Source organism: Sarcophilus harrisii, chromosome 4, assembly GCF_902635505.1.
Source record: "Sarcophilus harrisii chromosome 4, mSarHar1.11, whole genome shotgun sequence".
In the NCBI taxonomy this organism is placed as follows: Eukaryota; Metazoa; Chordata; class Mammalia; order Dasyuromorphia; family Dasyuridae; genus Sarcophilus; species Sarcophilus harrisii.
Window position 1 is genome coordinate 418,831,355 of NC_045429.1, and position 25,822 is coordinate 418,857,176.

The following is a 25,822-nucleotide window of genomic DNA, read 5'->3' on the forward strand; positions in this document are numbered from 1 at the left end:
TAATACATATGATTATTTCATTTTCCCTCAGATCTCAGTTACTTACCATTACTTGTAGAATAAAATATTAGTTCTTCATCCTGGCATTCAAGACCCTTTTTAATTTTTTTCTATGCTACCTTTCTAGCCTTAATAAACAAACACTCTTCCTTTTCAATTAGTAAATCAAAGCATTTATTAATTCCTTCTGTGTTCCAGCCACTATTTTAAATTCTAGAGATTCAAAAAGTACAAACAAGTTTTGTCCTCAAAAAACTCATTTCTTTAAAGTGGAAATGACGTGCACATAATTAGTTAAATATAAAATATACGAAGTATAGATAGAAGGTAATTGCAAAAAGAAAGACATTAGCAGCTGTTGGGGAGGAAGATGGGGGGCAGGGAGGGACTAGAGAAGATCTTTTGTAGTTCACTGGATTTGAGCTGAGTCTTGAAGGAAGCCAAGGAGGATGGGAGTAGAAATTGAGGGAGGGTGAGATCATTTCTCACATGAGGGACAGCCAGTGAGATCTAGTATCTAATGTTTAGCCTGTAGTAGAAATAACAAGTAGACCTGTGTAGCTAGGCCATAGCATATATGGAGAAGAAGAATGTCTAAGAAAATTGGAAAGTAGGAAGAAACCAAGTTATACAGAACTTTTAAAAACTTTTTTTCTTTTTTAAATAATAGCTTATTTTCAAAACATGCAAAGATAGTTTTCAACATTCACTCTTGCAAAATCTTATGTTCCAATTTTTTTCTCCTTTATCCCTACCCCTAAATGACAAGTAACCCAATATATGTTAAACATGTGCAATTCTTCTAGACATATTTCCACAATTATGTTGCATGAGAAAAATCAGATCAAAAAGGGGAAAAAATGAGAAAGAAAATAAAATACAAGCAAACAAAAAAAAAAGTAAAAATGCAATGTTATGATCCACACTTAGTCTCCATAGTCCTCTCGACATGTAGATGGCTTTTTCATCACAAGACTATTGGAACTGGCCTGAATTGTCTCATTGTTGGAAAAAAAACACGTCTATCAGAGTTGACCATTATATAATCTTGTTGTTGTTGTGTACAATGTTCTCTTGATTCTACTCACTTCACTTAGCATCAGTTCCTGTAAGTCTCTCCAGGCTTCTTGATATCATCCTGCTGATTGTTTCTTAGAATACAATAATATTCCATAACATTCATATGCCATAATTTATTCAGTCCTTCCCCAACTGATGGGCATCCACTCAGTTTTCAGTTTCTTGCCACTATAAAAAGGGCTGCCACAAACATTTTTGCTCATATGAGTTCTTCTTCCCTTTTTATGATCTCTTTGGGGTACAGATCCAGTAGAAATACTGCCAGATCAAAGGGTATGCACAGTTTGATAACCCTTTGGGCATAGTTCCAATTTGCTCTCCAGAATGGTTGGAACTCCACCAAGAATGTATTAATGTCCCAGTTTTCCCACATTTTCTCCAACATTTATCATTATCTTTTCCTGTTATCATAGCCAATCTGAAAGATGTGTAGTGGTTCCTTAAAGTTGTCTTAATTTGCATTTCTCTAATCAGTAGTGATTTAGAGCATTTTCTCATAGGACTAGAAATAGTTTTAATTTCTTCATCTGAAAATTATCTGTTTATATCTTTGGCCATTTATCAGTTGGAGGGTGGCTTGTATTCTTATAAATTTGAGTAAATTTTCTATATATTTCAGAAATGATGACTTTATCAGAACCCTTGAATGTAAAAATTTCCCCCAGTTTTCTGCTTCCCTTCTAATCTTGTCTGCATTGATTTTGTTTGTACAAAAACTTTTTAATTTAATATAATCAAAATTATCTATTTTGCATTTCACAATAGTTCTTTGGCCACAAATTCCTTTCTTCTTATTTATTTTGTAGTTCATTTTATCTAGTTCTGATAGAACAAAGTTGAAATCCCCCACTAGTACAGTTTTGCTTTCTATTTCTTCTTTCAACTCTCTTAACTTCCTCTCTAGGCAAGTTTGGATGCTATACCACTTGATGCAAATATATTTAGTATTTATATTACTTCATTGTCACCTTTTAGCAAAATGTAATTTCCTTCCTTATCTCTTTTAATTAAATCTATTTTTCCTTTTGCTTGATCTGAGATCAAGATCATTACCCTTCTTTTTTTTACTTCAGCTGAAACATAATTGGTTCTGCTTTAGCCTTTTACCTTTACTCTTTATAGCATTCTGCTTCAAATGTGTTTCTTGTAAACAACATAATGTAGGATTCTGGCTTTTAATGCAGTCTGATATACACTTCCATTTTATGAGAGAATTCATCTAATTATGCAGAACTTTAAATGACAAACAGAAGACTATATTTAATCATAAATCTAATAGGGAGCCACTAGTATTTCTTGGGTAGTGGAATGGCATAATCGGACTTATACTTTAAGAAGGTCATTTCAGCAACTGAGTGTAGGATATATTGAAGTAGGGAGAGATTCAAGTCTATTATAATAGTGTACTCGAGGACAACTAGGTGGCGCAGTGGATAGAGCACCAGCCCTGAAGTCACTAGGACGTTAGTTTAAATCTGATCTCAGACACTTAACACTTCCTACCTGTGTGACTCTGGGCAAGTTACTTAATCCCAAATGCCAAAGCCAAAAAAAAAAAAAAAAAGTAGTGTAAGATGTAATTATTAAATAAAGCTCCCAAAATTAATAGCTCATATTTTTCTGTATTAAATTACTTAATCTGCTATGGATAACTGTTTATTACAATTATTGAATATATACCTTGTTAACAAATTAAATCAATAATAAAACATGATTTATACTATTTTGACTATGAGAAAGACTATACCTAAATTTATCTTGAAACCTTAGTATGACAGCAGATGTCTTTTCTTCACATCTAAAAATACAATTTTGGCATTCAGTCTTCTACAGATGCTAATTAAAGTCTGTCAGGTATTTTCTTCATATTTATTAAAATGAGTTAATTCAATGTCTCAGGAAATAAATTATGTTAATCCTTTTTCTTCACCCATTCTTTAGGCATCAAAAGAAACACTTTCTAGAATGTCTACAGACAACCACTTCCTGATGATGGATTTCTTTTTAAAATGTTTCTTCATAATATATCAATTAAGATAGTTTTAACAAGAAAGGACTTTCTCCTTTCTTTTTCTTTATATTCTCCACAGTTTACCTCATAATTCTTCACAGTTAAAGATAAAACACATTCATTCCCCTTGATTCTATTAGAAGCACATTAAAGGTAGAATTACAGAAGGCACTCCCAACTATCTTTTCTACAGCATTCCATTTGGCCATTTGGCCCCATTAGTACCTAAAGGTATCATAATGTTGGGCATAGTCTCTGTGGAAAAGTTTAAGAAAATAGATATCACACTATGTTTAGGCAATACCAAGCAAACCAGTTTGTCTAGAATATAAGATGCATGAAAGGCAATAACAGGATGTAATATTGGAAGGGTAGGATGAGGTCTCATTGTGGAGAGTTTTAAATGCCAAGCTAAAGAGTTTATATTTTTGTTACTCAAAGTACTATTACTTAGGGACATGCAGTGAAACCTAGAGGGCAACTTGGTGGCTTAGTTACTGAGCCTGGAGCTAGAAAGACTTTTTCCAGAATTCAACTCTGGATTTGGACACTTACTAGATGTGTGACTCTGGGCAAGTAACGTCATCCTTTTTGCCTCAGTTTCCTCATCTGTAAAATGAGCTAGAAAAGGAAATGGCAAACTGCTCCATTATCTCTGCCAAGAAAACTCAAATGGTATCATGAAGAGTTGGATACAACTGAAAAATGCCTCAACAACAATGAAACCTAAAAGAGCTTTGTTATAATAGAATACATCTTTGTGAAAATAGTTGTTGTGGGGGGAGAGGAAGGAGGCAGAGTAATATATAGGAGATACACATATTGTATATTGGAAAGAATTTAATTCAGTGCCCTTTCTATTATTTCAAGTTCAGAATCTGGTTTGTGGATGATTACAGTAATATATTTATGCTTTGGCCTAATCTTTTTTTTTTTTTTTTTTTTTTTGGCAAGGCAATTAGGATTAATTAGGGTTAACAACTAGTAAGTGTTAAGTGTCTGAGGTGGAATTTGAACTCAGATCCTCCTGAGTCCAAGACTGGTGCACTATCTATTGAATTAATCCAGCCTTTCAAAAGAGACATGGTATTTTAACATAGGTCAAATCCAATATGAAAGTAAAAATAAATGAAACAAAAGCTTCCAAACATCCACTTAAGTGATTTTTTTTTTCTCCTTTCTTTTCTTTTCTTTTTTTGTTATTGGAACAATAGAGATTAAGTACCTTGCTTAGAGTCATATAACTAGTAAGTGTCTGAATCCAGATGTGAACTCAGGCCTCCCTCAGTCCCAAATGATTTCCACTGCACCACCTAGCTGCCCTTGTTTTCTAAGGTCCAGCCATTAGCCTATTAATTTTCATCATTATTCAATCCAACAATATTTTAGTATAACAAAATAATTTGGATGCTTCTTAAAAAGCCATTGTTACACTGCTTGTATTCTTATGGTTCCCATATTTACTTCCTCTATCCCAATAATTTATCCCTTTCCCCACCTTTAGATTATAGCTCTCATTGCTTGATATTTGCATATCATTCTATTTTTAAATTGTCCTTTAATTATCAGTTTCATTGACAACTTTACAACTGGAAAGGATTTCTCACACTGTCTTCGATCAGAAATGATCTTGTGGAATGTTCTTTCTCTAGTAACAATTGTCTTCTCCACGAACTAGGGTCCATCGGTGGGCTGTTTTTTGCGGTAGGAATTGCCCAGTACGCCCTGCTAGGATACTTCATTCGCTCCTGGAGAACGCTTGCAGTTGTGGTTAACCTGCAGGGAACAGTGGTCTTTCTCTTGTCATTGTAAGTTTTTTTTCCTTTAATTTTAATGTAAACATTGCAGGAATACCTTAAGAAAATGAATACTATTATCTAGAAAGATTTTGCTTGCTTGATTAAGAAGTAATTATCAGTTCTCTAATACTTTTTAGCTTTTCAATAGATGACTAATGTCTACATTTTACAGATGTTCATTGTTTGAAATGAGCTCTTGATATAAAGCAATTTAAAGAGATGGATGAATGGATAAATAGATATACAGATAGAGGGATAGATGATATAGAGATAGATAGATAGATGTAAAGCTCTTGATATAAAGTTAATATTACAGGATTGTGAAAGTAGAGAACAAATTTTTTTTTTTTTTTTTTTAGCATAACTTGAGACCAAAAGAGGCGGAATGCTATATCGTAGGTAGGGGGATGATTGGGAGTCAGGGAAGCCTGGGCTGATGTACTGCCTTAGGTACACACTAGAAAGGTCATTTAAGTGTTCGATATCCTAGGCAATTTTCCATCCTTATAAGCTTCTACAGAGCTTCCAATCTGCATCTGTGGAGGGAGTCTTATGGGACTATTGACATTGATAAGATTCTGTTCCTCAAAAACATGTTTCAATAAAAGAAATCATAACAGCTTCTGTATACTAGGCTGTGTTTTTTAATAACCTTAATAAATTTCTTGATATATTTATTTTTATTTGCAGGTAATTTTTTAAAAATTAAAATATAACACCTTAACTATTACGAAATTTTCAAGTTTTTCAGTATATTTTTGTCTTAATTCAGTTGTGATCATCTTTGATCTTATTAAGAATTCTTAGCCTAAGAAAACTATATTTTACTGTCTTAGCTGTGGTATTTCTAAGCAACAACCTAGCACAGAAGAGCTCATCACTGTTAAGTTGACCACTAAATGATAAATTTTTTGGCCATTGCAACCCAGAAAATAAAGAAAATAAAAATTTTGATGGTCCTGGCTGTGCTTTCAAGTTGTAGAAAAATACTAAAAACCACATTTTAGTTAATTTACATAATCATTAACTTAATTATAATCTTTGTTCATTGACCCAAAAAAATGGAAATTATTTTAAAGGAACTGAATCTTATCAATGTCAATAGTCCCATAGTAGATATCATCAGAAGATAAAAGGAAGTTCCAGGTAAATGGAAGGATGGCTCTTGGAGACACTTTTTGGAAAGGCAAACAAAGGAACTGGTGGAGTTGTGTTTTATCACCCACCACCTATGCAATATGGAATATAATTTCATGGAATACTTGGATATCTCATTTTGCATAGTTCATGAAGAGCAGAAGTAAAAATAATAATTAGGGTTTATATAGCACTTTAAGCTTTGCAAAGCCTTTCTGCAATCATTCTGCGGATCGTTTCTTGTAGAACAATAATTTCCATAACATTCATGTACCAATACTATGCATTTTTTGAAAGTACACTAAGAAGGGGTACATAGACTCCCCTAGAATTGTCAGGTCCTGACACACAAAAAGTTAAGAACTTCTAGTTTTAAACCAAGTCAACATACAGGAGAGGAAAGGGAAAAATATATTGGAAAATATGGCTCAGTTTTGAGAAATACAAAAAAGGTCAGAGTTTTTGAGACTATACAGAAGCCTCAAGCCTTGAGATTATGAATGATTTCTTCTGAAAAGCAGTCAGAAGGAACAGGACACTATGAACAGAAAACATCATCAAAAAGGAAATTTTTTCTTTACCATTCTGTTACAGTCTGCTGACTAGGCTCTAGGTTGTCTTTCTTGAGATGTAGAACAGAGTTAGATTAAATGGTCTCAGAGATCTTCCCCAGTTTAGATTCTCCATCTTTGTCATTTCCTGGTCCAGTTGATTCAATATCCTAACCTGTCAAAATCTTTTTGAGTTTCAGTTCTGGTCTCCATTATGTTAACTGCCCCCTCTCAATTTTGCATCATTTGCAAATTTAGAAGCATCCCACCTATGTCATCATCCATGGTATTGATAAAAAAAATATTTAGTGGCATAAAACAAGCACAGATCTATGGAATATTTTATTGGAGGTCTTTCAAGTTGATATATAATCATTATACAACTAGTCTTTGGCTCTAGCCATTCAACCACTTCTAAATCCACCATCACCTAATCCATATTTCTCTTTAGCTAAATGCTTTCCTAAAAATCTAGATAAAGTCAAATCGGCAATTAAATATCTACTATGTGGCAGGCACTGCGGTAAGCTCAAGGGATACAAAGACAAAAAATAGTATCTGCTCTCAATAGGATCTAATAGGAGAGAATATATAAACAGCTAGGTGCAAATAAGCTATATATGGAATAATTTGAATATAATCTGTATAGAGAAGTCATTAACATTAAGGGGATTCTAGAATGTCTTCTGCAGCAACTAGGTGGTGCCATGGTGCAGAAAGCACTGAGTCTGAAGCCAGGAATTCTCTTCTTTATGAGTTCAAATCTGACCTCAGACCTTTATTAGCTGTGTGACCCTAGGTAAGTCACTTAAACCTATTTGCCTCAGTTTCCTCATTTGTAAAATGAACTGGAGAAGGAAATAGCAAACTACTGTCCATTGTCTTTGCCAAGAAACCCCAAATGGGTTCATAAAGTGTCAGGCATGATTGAAATAACTGAATAACAAAGAAAGGCTTTTTGCAGAAGGCAGGATTTGATCTGGATCTTCAATGGAAGCAAGGAGATTGAGATGAAGAGTAAGAGAATTACATGCATGAGAAACAGCCAGTAAAAATATCTGCAGATGGGAAATCGAGTATCTTGTGCCAGGAACAACAAGGAAGTTAGTGTCCCTGGGTTCCATAGCAAGTGGTAGGAATCAGGTGAAGAAATATTTGAAAGCTGAGGGGCCAGGTAATGAAGGACATTGAATGGCAAGAGAGGCTTTTATATCAGATCCTCAAAGTAATAGGAAACTTCTGAAGTTTATGATCTGTAAGGATGTCATAGTGAGACCTACGCTTTTAGGAGATCAGTTTGATAGCCTAGTAGAAAATGGAATGGAGTAAAGAGAGACTTTAGTCAGAAAGACCAGTTAGCCAGATGATATGTGAGGTGAGAAGGCCCTGCAGTAGGATAGTGATGGAGTCAGAGGAGAGAAGGGGCTATGTACAAGAGATACCATGAAGGTAGAATGAAAGAACTGGCAATATATTGGAAATAGGTGATGACATTGAGTGAGGAATCAAGGATGGCTGAACTGACATGTTGATTGTGTTAACTTTTTATTTTTATTTTTTTATTGAAGTTTTTTATTTTCAAAACATATGTAAGGATAATTTTTCTTTTTTTTTTCTTTTTCCCCCTGAGGCAATTGGGGTTAAATGACTTGCCCAGGGTCATACAGCTAGTAACAGTCTGAGGTCACACTTTTTAAGTGTCTAAGATAAGATCTGCTCTCAGGTCCTCCTGACTTTGGGGCTGGTGCTCTATCTACTGTACCATCTAGTTGCCCCCACAAGGATAATTTCTCAGCATTGACCCTTGAAAAACCTTGTGTTCCAATTTATCCCTCCTTCCCCCCACCTCCTCTCCTAGATGGCATACAATCCAATATATGTTAAACATGGTAAAAAAAAAAAATACATTTTAAATTCAATATAGGTATACATAGTTATATAATTATCTTGCTGTGCAAGAAAAATGAGATAAAAAAATTTTTAAATGAGAACAAATAAAATTCATGCAAACCACAACAATAAGAGTGAAAATTCTATGTTGTGATCCACCCCCAGTTCCCACAGCAGAACTCTGGATATAGATGGCTCTCTCCATCACAAGCCTGTTGGGACTAGCCTGAATCACCTCTTTGCTTAAAAGAGCCACATCCATCAGAATTGATCATCATATAATCTTGTTGTTGCCATGTATAATGATCTCCAGTTTTTGCTTATTTCACTCAGCATCATCTCTCCAGGCCTCTCTGAAATGATCCTGCTGGTCATTTCTTACAGAGCAATGTTAGAATCCTTACAAGCTATTAAGTCATTAGAGTTGATAGAGACAATAATTATCTAATTTAGCATGGTTCAGTATGATTGATCTGATCTTACAAGGAGGTGTTATGGGCCAGAACTTGAAACAAGGTACTAAGTGGAACAATGCGTGTGTTCACACCTTTAGAGAGCTCATATAAGCAAGAAGCTCTTAGGGCCAAAGAGCACTCTGGGACACAGGGCACTCTGAGAGATACAGAAGCCCACAAGCCCACTCTCGGAGTTGGAGTCAAATTCATTCCAACTTTCACCTTGGTACTGGCTGGAGATATTTGGAAGAAGAAAAGCCAAAGCTGGCAGAGGCAAAAGATTAGCGGCAAGAGCTCTTGGAACGGCTTCTAAGAAAGCTAACCAGACCCAAGGAAAGAGATAAGAAAATAAACATTTGGATTTTATCCGCTGGCTGCATTTTGGAGTGATTATTGATTTGAACCGAAAGTAAGGCTGCTTCCAGAAAACTTCCCCAAGAGAGGGACACAGAGAACCGTCATATATTATATAAAAGAAAAGAACACCACAGAGCAATAATATTCCATAACATTCATATACCATAACTTATTCAGCCATTCTCCAACTGATGGACATCCACTCCATTTCCAGTTTCTTTCCACTGTTTTAATTAAATTTTAAAATTGGTCTAAATTGATTGATATAGATTCTGCATCTACATTAGGTTCTAAAGCCTGAGCTACATAATCTTTTCTACTCATCATCCCTTTTTGCCCAAGAAATTTTTATGTGACTCATATAAAATAGGTATACTAATAATCACAATTTTGTGGCCCTCACATTCAGTTATACAACCCCATATGGGGTTGCAAACTATAATTTAAGAAGCTGGGTTCTAGATGACTTTCCCTTTTTTTCGTCCTTAACATTGTTTCCAGAATTTTACTTTCCCTCGACCTTTCCTGTAGAGTTTTAGGCCATGGGATTCTATCCTTCCTTTCTATGAACACTTTGAAACCTATTCATCTAAGATCTCTGGTATATGTGATGCTTTACCTTTTCTATCGCAGTCTCTGGTGGGATGCTTACTTCCTACCAAGAATCTGATTGTTTTCACCCCAGCAACTAGTTCTTCATGTTGGTTCCTTTACCTTTCTAAGTTTGAAATGACCATCAAAACAAGTCAAGAAATTATAGTTGCTCTGCTTATAATAGCAACATCTAGTATTTATATAATGCTTTAAGAGTTAAAGAGCACTTTGCATATGTATTTCATATAATCCTCATAACAGTCAAGGGCTGTCAGGTACAGTTAATAATGATATGAAGAGAAACATGTATATTTATGGAGGGATTCTCCACAATGGGAGTTCCCTACAAATCTGAACACTGCTCCTACCTCCCACACAAAAAATGATAAAATTTTAAGTACCTCAAACCAAAGATTTTTTAGAGTAGGTTAAATTTCACTCTCCTGGTGAAATTTAATCATTTTTTAACAAAGGCACCAAGACACTCCTGCTGAAATCCTGGCCTTTAAAACAGTCTCTTGGGACTTGAGGAAGATAATATACTTCTATAATGAAAGCAGCCTTTTTCTTAAAGCATTTTTTGGGAACTCTTCTCTTTAGAATTGCCTGCGGAGGCAATTTATAAGTCCAACTCTCCTACCTTTATAGTCAGCCCTTGTTTTTGCCAAGCTCTGATGTGACTCAGCTAACCATCAACTTTATCCAGCTGACTGAAGCTCTGAAAGACTTCTGGATCAAACTAAATTATTTTTTTGTTAAATAACCAAAGGGTATTCAGAACTAGGGCTTTTGAATAAGGTATATGGTACTATTTGGATTTCAAAATAAAGACTGAATAAATTAGTAAAACTTTCTTATAAACAAAGTATGAAAGCAATTCCCAAGTTTTAAGAACTTTTAAAAAAATATATTGCAATCAAGAGCAGTATTTTTGAAATGAGTGTGTCTCCTCCCCAAATCACTGCAATTATACTTACTTTGTTATTTTTATTATTGTTATTTAAATTTTGAAACTTGGTTCCCCCCTCCCCCCCATCTTGCCCAGATCAGAAATGCAGCAGTCACTCATGGACCAAATCCCACTTTAGATCAAATATGTCTCTGATCTGGGCCTGTTTGCCCTCCTTTAGGCAGCGTGGCAACACTCTGTTCCTGGAAACAGTACCAGTATGAGTTTAGATTTAGTGCAGACATCTAATTATCTTAGCTTAGTGCAACTCAGAACTCTAGAACTTAAGAAATCCACTATCCTCAGCAATCTGGTAGTAGGGATTATAGGTTATGTCATCATGCCAAGTAGTTATATGTACTTTGAAAGGAAAAATACACATTTGCTTGTGTTCTGGCTTGTTTACTTCTAGTCATACTATATATGTGTGTGTGTGTGTATATATATGTATATGATGTGCACACATACAAATGTTACAGTCTATCCAACAAACACTTACTAAGTCTTTGCTTGATAAGGACCACTGTCTTACTCCTGCCCAACATCAGCTCTAGAGAGAACATAATCTGCCTTAGTGAAGCAGGCGGGGACCACATAAACCTACATATATATTCACTGACAAGAACCACATATATCCATAGAGGGCAAAGACATAAATACGGATAAATATAATGTCCCCTACTTCAAGAATCTGTGATAACAAAGATTTATTAAGTACTTATCAAGTACATTCTTTCCCCTTAAAGATCTCCCATCTGATTGGGGAAGATATAGCATATACATAAATTGATTATAAGATAAAAGAGAATAGATAAGAATCCAGATCACCTCAGAAGAGAGTTGTTTTTCATCACACTTTACCTGGAAATGAACATCTCCAAATATAGGTAAGCTAGTCTTTGAAGAGACATATGTGTAATTGCTGGATTTTTTGCTCCTGGATTTGCTTTGGAGAATTGCTCCATATTTGGAGCCTTCCCGTGCTTGGAAGGACCTTTTGAAGCTCCTGCTCCCTTAGCACAGTATTTGAGATCCCAAGATCACCTCCAGGCCAGGATGAGACATTAAAACTGGGTTTTAGCAGTACATATGACAGAGAAATATTGAATGATAAATGTGTGTGAGCATTTCTAAAATGAAGATCTTTAAGTTGGAAGGTAGAAGGTCATTAGCAACAGGGGGAAATCATTTAAGACCTTAAAGAGGCAGTTGATTTGAACTGGATTTTAAAGGGAAAGTTGGGAAGGTTATTTGTGGTATAATGAACACCATTAATTCAGTGTAAGCAGAGAAAAAGAATAGTTTTGTTTGGCTAGATTATATTATATACGGCTCTAGATAATAGAGTGGATTGGAAAGACAGAAAAGCCCCAGATTAGAAAAGCCTTTAATGCCAGGATAAGGAATTTTCATTTCAATCAGTGGGCACTAAGGAGCCCCTGAAGATTTTTCAGGAGAGTAGTATGACTAGATTTAAGCAGAAAGGTTATCCTGGCAATAAGTATGAAGTATAGATTAGAAGAGGAAGAGGATAGAAGCAGCTAGGCTTCTTGGGAACTATTACAATAGTCCAAGATGGTGGTCATAAGGTCCTGTAGCTAGGATGGGTTTGAAACCAGGCCACTTGCATATAGGAGAATTGATCTTTGCCCAGATATAGGGGGAAAAAAAAACATTGGGGGTTATGTGATTCATTTCAAATAATTAAACATTCTAAATACCTACTTTATATAAGGTACTGCCCTAAGAGTTAAAGATGCAACTACAAAGACGATTGGTAAGCCCCCCTCCCAAAGATCTTACACTCTATGAGGGAGATAGAACCTGTTCTCAGATAAGAACAATAGATTAGAACTGCATGAAGACTTTTGGGACACCCTATATATGAATACTATCTGATTTCATCACTATCGTGAACCCCTAGAGTAGAAATCCTTTCTATCAATACAGATTACATTTTAATTATTTAGTAGATAAGTGCTAGAGGCACCTAAAAGCTAAATGACTTGTGAGGGTCATGAAATTATTTGAGAATTTGGGACGTGAACCCAAATTTCTTTTTAAGATTAGCTTGCAAGCATAGCCATCTATTTATGATACCAGTCTGCTCTGCTCCTGGTTATGAATCTTATCCAGAATATAAATATAATAGGAATTAATTAGAAGAAAGAATATTAGAAACTGTGAGGCATTTGGAAAGGTTTCATAAAACAAATGACACCTTTAGAAAGAAAGAAAGCCAAGTTTTAATGATATTTTTATCATATAGTCATTTTACACTTCACACCCTAGGCTAACACACCTCACACTTCCTTCATGATGAAAACAAACAAAAAACAATACAGCAAAAATATCTAATGCTGAAGCCTTGTCTGCCAATTGTACAATAGTCTGTCCTCAGCCTCCTCCCTCTCTGATGAAGAAGGGGTTATGTTTTATTCTCTTCTCTAGGACTCATTGGTTTTTGGTGGCCTAGTGCATAGAGAGCTGGGCCTGGAGTCAGAAAGAATCTGAATTCAAATGTGATCTCAGACATTTACTCAGCAAATCTCTTAACCTTTTTCTCCCTTAGTTTCCTCAATTATAAAATGAAGGATAATGCACCAACCTCCCAGATTTGTTGTAAGCATCCAATGTGTTAATATTTATAAAGTTTTTCTAATGCAGACAAGATTAGAAGGGAAGCAATAAACTGGGAAAATATTTTTACAGTCAAAGGTTCTGATAAAGGCCTCATTTCCAAAATATATAGAGAATTAACTCTAATTTATAAAAAATCAAGCCATTCTCCAATTGAAAAATGGTCAAAGGATATGAACAGACAATTCTCAGATGAAGAAATTGAAACTATTTAGTCATATGAAAAGATGCTCCAAGTCATTATTAATCAGAGAAATGCAAATTAAGACAACTCTAAGATACCACCACACACCTGTCAGATTGGCTAAGATGACAGGAAAAAATAATGATGATTGTTGGAGGGGATGCGGGAAAACTGGGACATTGATGCATTGTTGGTGGAGTTGTGAACGATTCCAACCATTTTGGAGAGTAGTTTGGAACTATGCTCAAAAAGTTATCAAACTGTGCATACCCTTTGATCCAGCAGTGTTACTACTGGGATTATATCCCAAAGAGATTATAAAGAAGGGAAAGGGACCTGGTATGTGCACGAATGTTTGTGGCAGCCCTTTTTGTAGTGGCTAGAAACTGGAAACTGAATGGATGTCCATCAGTTGGAGAATGGCTGAATAAATTGTGGTATATGAATATTATGGAATATTACTGTTCTGTAAGAAATGACCAACAGGATGATTTCAGAAAGGCCTGGAGAGACTTACACGAACTGATGCTGAGTGAAATGAGCAGGACCAGGAGATCATTATATACTTCAACAACAATACTATATGATGACCAGTTCTGATGGACCAGGCCATCCTCAGCAACGAGATCAACCAAATCATTTCTAATGGAGCAGTAATGAACTGAACTAGCTATGCCCAGAAAAAGAACTCTGGGAGATGACTAAAAACCATTACATTGAATTCCCAATCCCTATATTTATGCACACCTGCATTTTTGATTTCCTTCACAAGCTAATTGTACAATATTTCAGAGTCTGATTCTTTTTGTACAGCAAAATAACGTTTTGGTCATGTATACTTATTGTGTATCTAATTTATATTTTAATATTTAACATCACTTCATCCTCCATCTAGGGAGGGGGGGGGGTGAGGTAAAATTGAACAAGAGGTCTGGCAATTTTAATGCTTAGTTACCATGTTATATCCAAATAAAAAGGTTTAAAAAAAATAAATAAATAAATAAAAAAAAGAAGGGAAAGGGACCTGGTATGTGCACGAATGTTTGTGGCAGCCCTTTTTGTAGTGGCTAGAAACTGGAAACTGAATGGATGTCCATCAGTTGGAGAATGGCTGAATAAATTGTGGTATATGAATATTATGGAATATTACTGTTCTGTAAGAAATGACCAACAGGATGATTTCAGAAAGGCCTGGAGAGACTTACACGAACTGATGCTGAGTGAAATGAGCAGGACCAGGAGATCATTATATACTTCAACAACAATACTATATGATGACCAGTTCTGATGGACCAGGCCATCCTCAGCAACGAGATCAACCAAATCATTTCTAATGGAGCAGTAATGAACTGAACTAGCTATGCCCAGAAAAAGAACTCTGGGAGATGACTAAAAACCATTACATTGAATTCCCAATCCCTATATTTATGCACACCTGCATTTTTGATTTCCTTCACAAGCTAATTGTACAATATTTCAGAGTTTGATTCTTTTTGTACAGCAAAATAACGTTTTGGTCATGTATACTTATTGTGTATCTAATTTATATTTTAATATATTTAACATCTACTGGTCACTGCCATCTAGGGGAGGGGGTGGGGGGGGTAAGAGGAAAAATTGGAACAAGAGGTTTGGCAATTGTTAATGCTGTAAAGTTACCCATGCATATATCCTGTAAATAAAAGGCTATTAAATAAAAAAAAATATTTATAAAGTTTTTAACACAGTGCCTAGTTCATAGCAGGTACTTAACAATTGCTTGTTTCCTTCTCTTTCCTAGGAGTAACAGAAGCCTCCTTTTATTGATCTTTTTATTTATATTGTCACAGTTCTCGGCATATTTGTCCTTTTAGATCTGCTTACTTAGTTCTGCATCAAAAGGAAGATGATGAAAGCTCTGAAAGTTAGAGATGAGAAAGTACTTTAATGAAGGCATGAGGGATGATCTGGTCAATGATAATCAACATTTATATAGCTTTTACAATGCACCAGACATTGTACTAAGTGCTTTATAATTATCTTCTATTTTGATCCTCACAACAATCCTGGGAGGTCGCTGCTGTTGTTATCCCTATTTCACAGATGAGGAAACTGAGGTAGACAAAGGTTAATTGACTGTTTGACTAATCAATCTATAAAGCAGGATTAGAATTCGGGTTTTCCTGACTCTGATCCAGAGCTCTATCAGCTGTGCCCCCAACCTTTACTGGGCTAACTGGTAGAGATAAAAAGAAAGTCAAAAACAGTCCCTGACAGCAGCTGTTCAGAGGCAGAAGATAAGCAATTGAAATCCACTATGATAGACTTAACTCTTCTCAGCAATATGATGATCCAAACCAGTTCCAATAGATTTATAATGGAAAATACCAACCATCTAAAGAGAAAGAACTGTGGAGACTGAATGCAGATCAAAACTTACTATTTTCACTTTTTTGTTGTTTTTTTTCTTATTATTTTTCTTTTTTTGATTTTTCTTTTACAATGTGACAAATATGGAATTATGTTTGACATTATTGTACAGGTATAACCTATATCATTTGCCTGCTGCCTTGGGGAGGGGGGAGGAGAAGGGAAAGAGGGAGAAAAAATTTGGAACACAAAATCTTACAAAAATGAATGTTGATTATCAAATTGTGCATACCCTTTGACCCAGCAGTGTTTCTACTGGGTTTTATATCCCAAAAAAATCTTAAAGAAGTGAAAGGGACCTGTATGTGCCAAAATGTTTGTGGCAGCCCTCTTTGTAGTGGCCAGAAACTGGAAGCTGAAGGGATGCCTATTGGTTGGAGAATGGCTGAATAAGTTATGGTATGTGAATGTTATGAAATATTATTGTTCTGTAAGAAATGACCAGCAGGATGATTTCAGAAAGTCCTGGAGAGACTTACAGGAACTGATGCTGAGCGAAATTAGCAGAAACAAAAGATCATTATGTACAGCAACAACAGGATTACCAGATGATCAATTCTGATGGACATGGCTCTTTTCAACAATGAGATGATTCAAACTAGTTCCAATTGTTTAGAGAATCAGCTACGCCCAAAGAAAGAACTATGGGAAATGAGTGTGGATAACAACATAGCATTACTACTCTTTCTGTTATTGTTTGCTTGCATTTTTCTTTTCCTTCTCAGGTTTTTTCTTTCTTTCTGGATCTGATTTTTCTTGTGTAGCAAGATAACTGTATAAATATGTACACATATATTGGATTTAATATATACTTTAACATATTTAACATGTATTGATCTACCTGACAGCTAGGGGAGAGGATGGGAAGAAGGAGGGGGAAAGTTGAAACAGAAGGTTTTTGCAAGGGTCAATGTTGAAAAATTACCCATGCATATATCTTGTAAATAAAAAGCTATAATAAAAATGAATATTGAAAATAATCTTCACATGTAATTGGAAAAATAAAATACTATTGATTGAGGGGGAAAAGAAGATAACTCTGTTGAATAGAAACCACCAGAAATCTACTTTGTCTAGACAGGATTTCTTAAATTTTTCCCCTTTTCATCCAAGAAATTTTATGTGACCCCAATAGGTAAATATGTAAAATAGGAATACAAATCAAATATTTACTGATAATAAATCATAATTTCACAACCCCCAAATTCAGGTGTAAGACCTTATATGGAATCATGAACTACAGTTTAAGAAGTTGAGATCTAATTGCCATTTGCGAATGGCCATGACATAAGATAAGGTATGTGGAAACTGATTAATGGGGAATTTAAACAAAGGCGAGCAATTTGTATTTTACCCAGGAGGTGATAGGGAGCCATGGAAGATTTTTTTTAGCAGGAGAGTAAAATTGACCAACCTGTAATTTAGGAGGAGATTATTTTGGAAATTGTGTAGATTACATATGTTAGAAACTAGGAGTGAGGCTAATTAGGGGGCTGTTTTAGTAGCTCAGAGGAGCAGATAGTATGAACTGAGCTAGGGAGTTAGAGTGATGGCTATTTGGATGTAAAGAAAGGGATGGATGTGAGATGAGCTAAGGAAGTAAACTGGAGGACAAAAAAAAAGGATGTCATAGAGTAGGTTCTAATGCACTTGGTCTAGTCAGTTCTTACTGCTTCCATATTCCCATTTTCTTCTACTTACAATTCTCACATCTTGACCTCCCTGAGTCCCTGTCTTAGTTGTTACTGTCACTACCTTTTCTCTAATCTTGGAATCCCTTCTCTTGGCTTCTTGTGGGAGAGGACACAGATGGGTAACCCAGTAGTTAGAGCACCAGGGCTAGAGTCTGAAGACCTGAGTTCAAATATGGCCTCAGACACTTACTAGCTGTGTGATCTTAGGCAAGACACTTAATTTCTTCCTATCTCTATTTCCTCATTTTAAAATGGTCTAACACCTACCTCCCAGGATTGTTGCGAGGATTAAATGAGTAGAGTACTTAGCACAGTGACTGGCACATAGTAAGCACTCTATGAATGTTAGTTATCATTTATAATTATTATACATTATTCCCCACTTTTCCTCTTTCTTGCTTTCACTAAGGTATAGGGAATTGTATGTATGTTTTTTAACCCTTTCATAATTATGGAGGAAGTGATTAAAGTTATGAAAACCTTAAAAGCTAACCTTTTTCTCTTGTATTAAGTACATGTGAGTAGAACAAAAGCTAGTTTTATTTTTTAGTCATCCTCTTTATCCCAGTCTCCAGTCCATTGAATAGGTTCTATTTTTCTGAGACATTAATCTAAGCTCTTTCTTTGCTTAAATTAGTTTGATTTGCTAAAACTGCTAGGTATCTCAGGACTTCTGGAATTTATCTCCTAGTCTTTTCCCTCGACCTGAGGCTTCTAGTTCTGTAGATACTTTCCTCTGGTGCCTCTAAAAATTCTTTCTTTGGATGTTAGATTATGTTACCAGGACCTTTCTGGCAGCCAGGTCCTTTGACTCCAAATGTGACTCCAAATCCCTTTGGAAGTTCCATCTTCATTTTGTATTATTTGGCTTCCAGACTTGGTATAATAGAAAGAACCTTGGCTCTAGACCAAGAGGCCTGGGTTTACAACCCTCCAGTGATGGAACTGCCCACCAAAAAGGCCAATCACTTAACTTCAAGCCTCAATTTTCTCATCTGTAAAAATAAGAGTCTTGGATTTAGCTTATGAAATTTCTTCCCATTCCAGATCTATGAGCCCAGATTTCAGTACTTCTCCCACTGATCCTTGCTTTTTTGGATTTTTGGATGGAATATTTTCAAGAAATTCTTCAAATTTCATCACTTACCCTTGACCCAGACCCAGATCTCATTCAGTTTGTCTGAAGCATATTTATTACACAATTGATAGGTTCATTCTGCCAGTCTGACTGTTTTGTCTCTTGTCCCAACCTAACAAGAATTGACATTTATATTGAGCTTTAAGGCTATAAAGCATTTTGTTTATATTGGCTAAATTAATTACCCAAAACAATTCTGCAAAATAGATAGTCCAAGTATTTGCCTTGTTCATGAAATGCCCAAATGGTAGGCAGTGATGAAGCTGAGATATAGGAAGTCTAATAGTGAGGTAATTTAGTGAGGTTGGGGAGATAGAAAGAGTGTGGTTTTTATCTAGGTCATCATTCTCCAATTTTGGGGTTCTTTCTACCATTCTAGACAGTATTTGGGGTCAATTTCTTCTAGAATCTGCCATTTTCCTATATTCAATCTCCTTTCTCCATTGTTGTTCTCTGTTTATCATCTCAGTACTCTTTGTAGCTCCATTACAAGGTCAAGATGACCCTGGGTAGACCAATAAATGTTGATTTTTTTTCTGGGTTTGGCTACCGATCCTTCCCACTTTTCTCCTTACAAACTCTTTTAGATGACTCAATACTCTGATCAAGGCTTTGCTTCCCAAGTGGTTGGTTTTCTAGAATCCTGTAATTTCTTTTTATAATAACAAAATTACTTAGTCATGACTCAGACAGACCTTAAGTACAACTAGTCCAACCTGCCCATTTTATAAATGAGGAAATAAGGTCCAGAGGGATTTGGTGACTTGGTCCTAGGTCACACTTTTAATATGATAATTACTTAGAGACCATTCCTTTCACCAATATAAAAAACAATCATTTATTTCTTCCAGGCCATTAGAAATGTCCCTAACATCAGGGAAGCAGGTGAAAATGCTACTGCACAAGCCAAAACTCATTTGACCCTCTCAAACAAAATAGTCTCACTCAGATTTCTTCATAAATGTTCTCCATATTTCATTGTTTTACTTATTGCTTTGTGGGAAGTGCAGATAACTTTATTTCATGGAGGAATGGCCATTTTGATTGATCTTGAATAATGTTTCATTTTAAAGTCATAAAGCACTTTGAATAAATTACACTGGCTCATTTGATTCCCCAAAACAATTCAACAAGATAGATGGTTCAAGTATTAGCCTTGTCTCATAGAATGTCCCAGTTTAGGTAGGGATAGTTGGTCCACTAAAAGACAGGTAACTCCATCTACAAATAAGACAATATAATCATAAGGGTCTTTTTAGCATGCCTTTTTTCGTGGGGTTGGCCTTGAGCAGCAATTATAATAAACAGTACTCATGGAACAATTAATGAGATCACCAGTGCTCATAAATCTACTACTGCACTTCTTGAGTCACAGGCCCCACGTTCAGATTGCCATCTTTGCTATTTACTAATACTTAATACTTATTAATACTATTTGATATTAACTTCCTTAGGCCTCTGTTTCTTCATCTGAAAAATAAAAGTGTTAGACTAGATGACTTCTCAGGTTATCTTCCAGCTTTAAATAAATGATCCTATGATTTTATGAGTTCTCTTTTTTACCCTTGTCTCCTTCATTTTCAGTTTTTTTTAAAGCTCTATTAATTAATTCTGATTAAGAAGTAAAACTTTTCAAGGGCAGGGGGCAGATCTTTTATTTCCACTATCTTCACCCACAGCATCTTGTAGCATATCTGTAGAAAGTGGGTAGTTTGTATATGATTATTGACTGAGCGACTAACCATTAAGTTTCCAAATTCCATAGTAGTAGTATCTGTCCAGTGTCCTTCCTAAAAGCCCCAGAGATTTCTAAAAAGAAGTAATGAAAAGAAAAACAGAGAAAAAACCTTCTTTGATAACCTTAAAAAATAAAAGGTATGATGAATTTCTGATAAATTCTATCCATCCAAATTTCACCTATACAAAGAACTCTAAGCATATATACCATCAAAGTAGAATATTATCATTTTTAGAGCTCCAAATAGGATCCAGATATGCTTTCCTATTGTGATTAGTTAACAGTAACATTTGTGTATCCCTTCCCCAACTTGTCTTTGAAGTGTGCCATCAAGTATATTCTTGGGTTGAGACTAAAAGATAAAGTGTTTAAGGCATCGTGAAGGGGCTGTAGGAAGGAGCATGGTGTCCAAAACTTCATTGGCTTATGGAATTCCTTGTGAAGAAACTCCATCTACCAATACAGATTAGCTCTGACTAAAATCTGTAATCTTAGCGATTTGCCTGGCGGTGACTTTCCCATGGTTGTGTGCAAGATGTTGGTGAAAATGGTAGCATTCTATCCATAATAGGTATATTTTAAAAGCATTAATTTTAATAGAATAACAGAATAATATAATTTCAAATTAGAAAGGGACTACCAAGTCTTACTTGTACCTGAAAAATGCAATAAATTTACTTGACACGTGGTCATCTAGTCTTTGACAAATGATCTCCATATAGCAGGAAAACATTACTTCTGGCTTATTCTACTTCTGCAGGGCTCTAATTGTAAAGAAAATGTTTCTTTATACCAAGCCTAAATCTACCTCTTTGCAAATTCTCCTTATTGTTCCTATATACTAATAGATTTTTTTTAAGTACACATTTAAGATGAGAAAGAAAAAATGATTAACAGTGGCCAAGACATGATAAAATTAAGGATTCCATTGGTCTATATAGTGTAGGAATAATCTTGCTTGATGAGTATCTTTACTCCTTCTTTCCTTCCTTCTTCCCTTTTCCTTCCTTCTTTCCTTCCCCCTCCCTCCTTTCTTCTTTCTTTTCTTCCCTCCTTTCTCCTCTCCTTCCTCTCTTCCTTTCCTTCTTCCTCCCTCCCTCTCTCCCTTCCTTTCTCCCTTCCCTTCTTCCCTTCTTTCTTTCCCTCCTTCTCTTCTTCTTTACTTTTTTTCATAGGAACATATGTAGCTGGTCAAGATATTCACTCCCTAATGTGGCTTCAGGGAATTTATATACTATATTTATCTGATACCTACACTAACTATACCATTTCTGTGCCATTCTATAGTGTTGCCTAATTGAAATGTTTCTGATTCTTTGTTTTATGATAAATTGACATAGGAACTATATAGTAACTAGGATGTTTTTGAGATTTCCAATCTTAACCCATAACATATTTTAAACATTAAAACTTTTTATATATTTTTTAAAATCATCAATTTGATTTTTAATTTTTTAAAAAACTTTTCATTCCCATTTTGCAAACATAGTCCTAATTTCTCTTGATAAATTCATATACCTTTGGGTTCACTCACTACATAATACTTCTCTGTAGGAAGGGCTTTATTTTTGTTTCATTTTTATATATTTTATGTGGGGTTCTAGCATAGGACCAGAATATAATAGAAATGGACCTTTGAGGTCATAGATTCTAACACCTTTATTTTTACCAGTGAGAAAACTGAGGACTACATAAGTAAAGTGATTTGTCTAGGAACACACAACTAGAAAGCTCCGGGGGATTCCGGTCAATCAGCAAGCATTTATTCAGTTTCAGACACCATGTTTTATGTCAGAGATACACAACAAAACAACAACAAAATTGTCCTTTGCATTCTAATAAGAGAAGCAACATGCAAAAATAATATAATGTGTGTTTGTGTGTGTGTGTGTGTGTATATGTGTGTGTGTGTGTGTGTGTGTGTGTATACATGTGTATGTGTGTATATAGAAAGTATATACCAAGTAGATTCAAGGTCAGTTTAGGGAAACAATACTAGCATCCACAGCACTAACAAAAGGTTTTTTAAAGAAGTTGGTGTTCCATCTGAAATTTGAAGGAAATCAGGTATGTCATTGATAGAGTTGAAGAGTTGCATTCTAAGCATGGGGAAATGGCCAGTGTGAAGGTTATGTTATAGAACTGGAAGGTGAAGTGAACTATAAGTAATAGCTAGAAGGCTATTTTGGCCCAACTGGAAGAATAAGTCAGAATAAAGCAGGAAAGGGCCAGGTATTACAAATAGAGAATAGATACATCCTAGAGAAATCTAAGTTTTGAAGGGCAGTTTCAAAGCTTCATAGATTTAGGTGGGAAGAAAGTAAGAATCTGGTTCAGCAGTTGATAAACCTGAGGCTCAGAGAAATTAATACTATCACCCAGTAAATAACTGTGAGTTGGGAGTTTGAACTAAGGTTCTCTTGACTCCAAACCTAGCACTCAATTTATTCCACCAATACTACTATCGCCATTCCACCACCATCATTGCTATCTTTATATCCCTACCATCTAACATGGTCCTTGGAAAATAGTAGGTGCTTGATGAATAAACAAACAAAAAAAGCATTTAATATGCATTTACTATACTCCATGCACCTTGCCAAGCTATGGGAAACAACAGTCCCTACATTTAGGGAGCTTATGTTGTTATGAAGGAAACAACACAAGGTGAGAGAGATGGAAGTGGCCAGGCAAAGGACTTTTCCTTTGAAGATTTTAGGGATGCTTAGTAAAGGCTGCTTTCCAGTAGTAATGTTTGTGATGATTTGATTATGGCTCCAGAACTAGAAAGTGGCAGTGGAATAGGGGCAAGGAAGAAGGAGACAGCTGAAAAGAAGATGGCCAGGGATGGCTGGGGCCCATCTATGAGTCTATAATAATCTTTAATTTATCTATTTTTAATTGGTAATCTAGCTCAAGTTTGTATATTTAAATATGTACTTATATATTATATATATATTAATACAATATAATTATTAGATATTTCAAAACTTTTAATTTAACCCGGGTGCTATATAAACAAAATTATTTTTAAAAAGGCTTTTCATACAAATAAATTTAATAAACTTTAATAAAAAACTTTTATACAAATAAATTTAATAAGGTTTAAATAATTGGGGAGATATTTATTGTTCATGGGTAGGTAGAGCCAATATGATAAAAATGACAATTTTTCCAAACTAATTTATTTGTTCAATGCTATCCCAATTAAACTACTAAAAATTACTTTACTGAATTAAAAAAATAATAAAAATTTATATAGAAGAACAAAAAATCAAGAATAGAAAAGGAAATAATTTGTTAAAAATGTAAACAGTACCAAATTTTAAATGATATTATAAGACAATGATTATCAGACTGTCTGGTACTGGCTAAGAAATGAAAAGAGATCAGTAGAACAGAACAGAGATAATTCACAGCAGCAAATAAACATAATAACTGTGTATTTGACAGATATAAATACCTAAGATTTGGGGATAAGAATTCATTATTTGGTTTAAAAAATTGTTAGCAAAATTAGAAAATAGTATGGCAGAAACTGCACATAGACCAATATCTTACACCATTTATCAAGATAAAGTCAAAAATTATACCTGCCCAAAATGTAAAGAGAGATATCACATGAAAATTAGAAGGACATGGAACATATTACTTATGAAATTTGTGGATAAGCAAACAATTTATGAATAAATGAGATAGAGAGCAAAGTTGGATGTAAAATGTAATGATTATATTAAATCAAAAGGTCTTGTACAGATATTTATATCATTGTATTATAATGCAATTAATAATATTATGTAATACAATATATATTATATTATTACATATATATACACATAGCTCTCAATTCTCTTCCAGATTCATTCCTGAGTCCCCCCGATGGTTATACTCCCAGGGCCGACTTAAAGAAGCAGAAGATGCTCTCTACCTCATTGCCAAGAGGAACCGGAAGCTCAAGTGCACTTTTTCCCTGATGCCTCCAGCAGAGGGGATCTCCAAAGAGACTGGCAGTTTCCTGGACCTCTTCCGCCACAGGATCCTCTTGGGGCACACTCTGATCATGATGTTCATCTGGTACTTGCATGTTTGGGGTATTGCCTTTAAAGAGCTGTTGATGTTCAACAACTCCAGTTTCTAGACATCTGTTGAAAAAATTGTCCTGTCTGCATTATTTCTGAAAATGTTTAGCTCATTCATCAACACAAGAATGTTTGCATGAGAAACAAGCCTTGTCCCTTAGTTTCTGTTGCTTTGTCCTCTACTTTTGGCATCTTTCTGTCTACAATTGATGTTCAGATTACTGGGAGGCAGGTAGCTCATGCATGATGTGTACACACCTGTGTTAGTGACTCAGGGCACAATTAAATAAAGGTTTGCAAAGCCCTTCCCTTTATTCTATTGAACTTAAGTAAGCTTCATCTGGTACAGTATACAAACATGCCATTTCTAACTGTCTCGCTTGGATTATTTGGCTGGACTGGCTATGGCTCAAATGGGCTACCATGGATGGCTTCGTGGGGCTTCCATGTTCAACGTTGAAATGAGAATGGTGACTTTATGTGGATATCATTTTATGAGTAATTCTAGATAGAAGAATAGATAATATATGTCAAAATCACCAAAGACTGCTTTGTACGTTACAGTAGATCTTTAATAAAGCTCTAATATTGGATTAAAGAGCCACTCAAATATAGCAAGTAGAAGAAACAAATCCAGATGCTCTACCAAGAATAAAGGTGACAACTGCTTCCTTTTTCTCTCTTTTTACAACAGCATTTATTGCCCAAAGAGCCTCTGTATCAGGGACTCTGGGGATAGGAAGGAAGGAAGAAACAACCACTTATTCAGGGTCATAACTTTAGACTGGAAGCAACTTTAGAGGCCATTTAATTCATCTGCTGATTTTACAGATGAAAAACTGAGGTCCATAAAGGTTCCATGTCAAATAAATGTTAACCAGGAGAGACAAAATTTGAAGTAAAGCAATAATTCTAAATCCTGCAGCATATAAGAATCATGAATTGAAAATTGGGATGCATGTCAGAAACAAATAGCCCCCTCATTTTAAAGACGAGGAAATTATGGCCTAGGGAGGTTACAGGAATTAATTTCCCGAGGTCACACATGTCCTGAATGTCAGAGGTAAGATTCAAAATAGGGTCTTTTGATTTCAATATTCTTTAATCTGTATCGCCA

At 35.2% G+C, this 25,822-nt stretch overlaps 1 protein-coding gene across 1 annotated transcript in view; it reads left to right on the forward strand.

Moving 5' to 3' along the window:
* Positions 1-25,822, forward strand: part of SLC22A15 (solute carrier family 22 member 15) — a 90,249-nt gene that overhangs the window by 40,638 nt on the left and 23,789 nt on the right. The window contains exons 5-6 of the mRNA XM_003769821.3: positions 4,770-4,899; positions 24,485-24,700. Of these exons, the coding sequence (XP_003769869.2) occupies positions 4,770-4,899; positions 24,485-24,700 (346 nt within the window). The remainder of the gene's footprint in view (positions 1-4,769; positions 4,900-24,484; positions 24,701-25,822) is intronic.